At 35.4% G+C, this 2,118-nt stretch overlaps 1 protein-coding gene across 1 annotated transcript; it reads right to left on the reverse strand.

Moving 5' to 3' along the window:
- Positions 1–314: 314 nt before the first annotated feature.
- LOC108728712 (putative nuclease HARBI1) lies at positions 315–1,588 on the reverse strand (the record flags this gene model as incomplete). The annotated part of the gene is made up of 3 exons (XM_018457446.1): positions 315–367; positions 424–1,012; positions 1,106–1,588. Coding segments are annotated over 3 exons (1,125 nt in total), but the record flags the coding sequence as incomplete, so codon positions are not given.
- Between the last annotated feature and the right edge of the window lie 530 nt (positions 1,589–2,118).

A 2,118-nucleotide genomic window follows, 5' to 3' on the forward strand; every position in this document is an offset into this window, starting at 1 on the left:
CTTCCAGTCAAACAACCCGATGCAACAGACGGTTTCTTATTAACATTGGGAGAAGGACTGCGGAAACTTCCCTATTGGCAGAAGACCGAGCTAGAAATAAAATTTCTGTCAATGGATATGGAAGCAACTACCAACAATGAAACCAATGAATAGATTTTATTATGTATTTTATTATGTATTTTATTTTGTAATAAATTTGAGTGTAAACGTTATTATTTATTAAAACTTTCATACATTTTCTTATTACAGTAAAAGAAACCTGTTATGGTATACATTATTTGCATAACTCGTAGACTTTTTTTTTAGCAAAACACTTAAAAATTATTTTCAATTGCTTTTTCCCATTGGAATGGAATAGCTCCAAAACCTTGAAAATAAACAGAAAAATTGTCACGAAGTACAGTGCATATATTACTATTGTACTTCGCCCACGGTGAACTGTCGTATCACGAATTCCATTGCTGGTCTCATGTGGATCTTGGAAAAGTTGGTGAGTATACGTTTTCCTTCCTGTCAATTTCTCTTCGCTTTGAAGAATAAAATTGTGTAAAACAATGGCTGCTTGCACTATCAATGTTGCATTATTAACCGTTGCAATAAGTGGCTTTCGAAATATTCTCCAATGAGCAACTAGAATTCCGAAAGCGCTCTCCACTACTCTCCTAGCTCGGCTAAGTCTATAATTAAAGACTTTTTTGGAGATATCAAGGTATCTATTATGTGGATAGGGCCTCATTATGTAATTAGATAACGGAAAAGCTTCATCTGCTACCAAAACAAACGGCAAAGCTGGTCCTTCAGGTTCTAATGGCTTTGCCTGAGGTATATTAAATGTTTGGGCTTCAAAACGCTTGCCAATTTCACTAGATCTAAAAATTCCTCCATCGCTTTGCCTTCCTTCTGCACCAATGTTCACCATTGTAAAATTATACTTGGCATCGCTTATTGCTAATAACGTGATACTGTGATGACCCTTATAATTATAGTACGTGGAGCCGCTTCGTGGTGAAGCCTGTAATGTAATAATAATGTGTAATTTTATAAGAAAACCTCTGGCTATGTATTGTAATATGCTTTAACGAATTTAAAAAATTTTTTAACATACTTGAATTGCAATATGCTTTCCATCGATGGCACCTATGCAATGAGGAAAGTTCCACAGAGATTCAAATTCATCAGCTACACCTTGCCAACTCCCTTCGTCGTCAGTGATAAAAACTAGGTTCTTCAGTGAGTTCCATATCGCATGGCATGTTTCAGTTATGATTTGTGATACGGTGCTGTGTCCAATGCGAAAAGCATAAGATAGCGATTTCATACTATCACCCGAAGCCAGATATCTTAATGTTACTTGCAAACGAGTGTGCGATGGAATTGGATCATGAATTACATTTTGTTTGATAATGTTGGGTTCAATTAACTTCAACAATTTATTAAATAATTGAGGTGGCATTCGAAAATAATCTACATACTTCTCAACATCTTCGTTTTCCATTTCCCTAATAAGATTATCACTGGCTCCTTGTAAAAATCGTCTTTCACAAGTGAATATTGGGCGAACCCAACATGTTCGTTGTGTGCATTCCCTCTTTCGTTTTATTTTATACAAAATGTATAATTTTGCAATTTTTTGTCGTAATTGTTGTTGATAAAAAACATCTTCATTTAACCGCAATTTTTTTATTAATATGCATATTAGGACCAGATTTTTATTAGAAGGAATCATTTCGCACATAATTAATAAACAGTTTGAATCTAGTATGTCAATATGAACGTAACAGTTTTTAAATACATCTATATTTTCAACTCTCCGTTCCGCAGAAATGTTTTTCCTATGTTCACATGGAATTAACAGAAGCGTAAAACAGTCCTATCCAATGGTATGTACTCTTTAGGTAGATAAGTATAAAACTTCCGATGTACGAGTTAATATTATTAGTCGATAAAATTTCCGCTTCTGCGAGATCCGCTTCATGTGAACATGGGAAAAATAAATCTGCGGAATGAAAATGACGGACGAAGCAACGACCAATCACGTCAATTCCGCCAATTCCGCAATTCCACAGATCCGCTCCATCTGAGTGCACCCTAAGGCTGCCATCACATGCGGCGTAACTT

The sequence above is a fragment of the Mycetomoellerius zeteki genome, unplaced genomic scaffold (assembly GCF_001594055.1).
Source record: "Mycetomoellerius zeteki isolate Tzet28-1 unplaced genomic scaffold, Tzet1.0 scaffold638, whole genome shotgun sequence".
NCBI classification, from domain to species: domain Eukaryota; kingdom Metazoa; phylum Arthropoda; class Insecta; order Hymenoptera; family Formicidae; genus Mycetomoellerius; species Mycetomoellerius zeteki.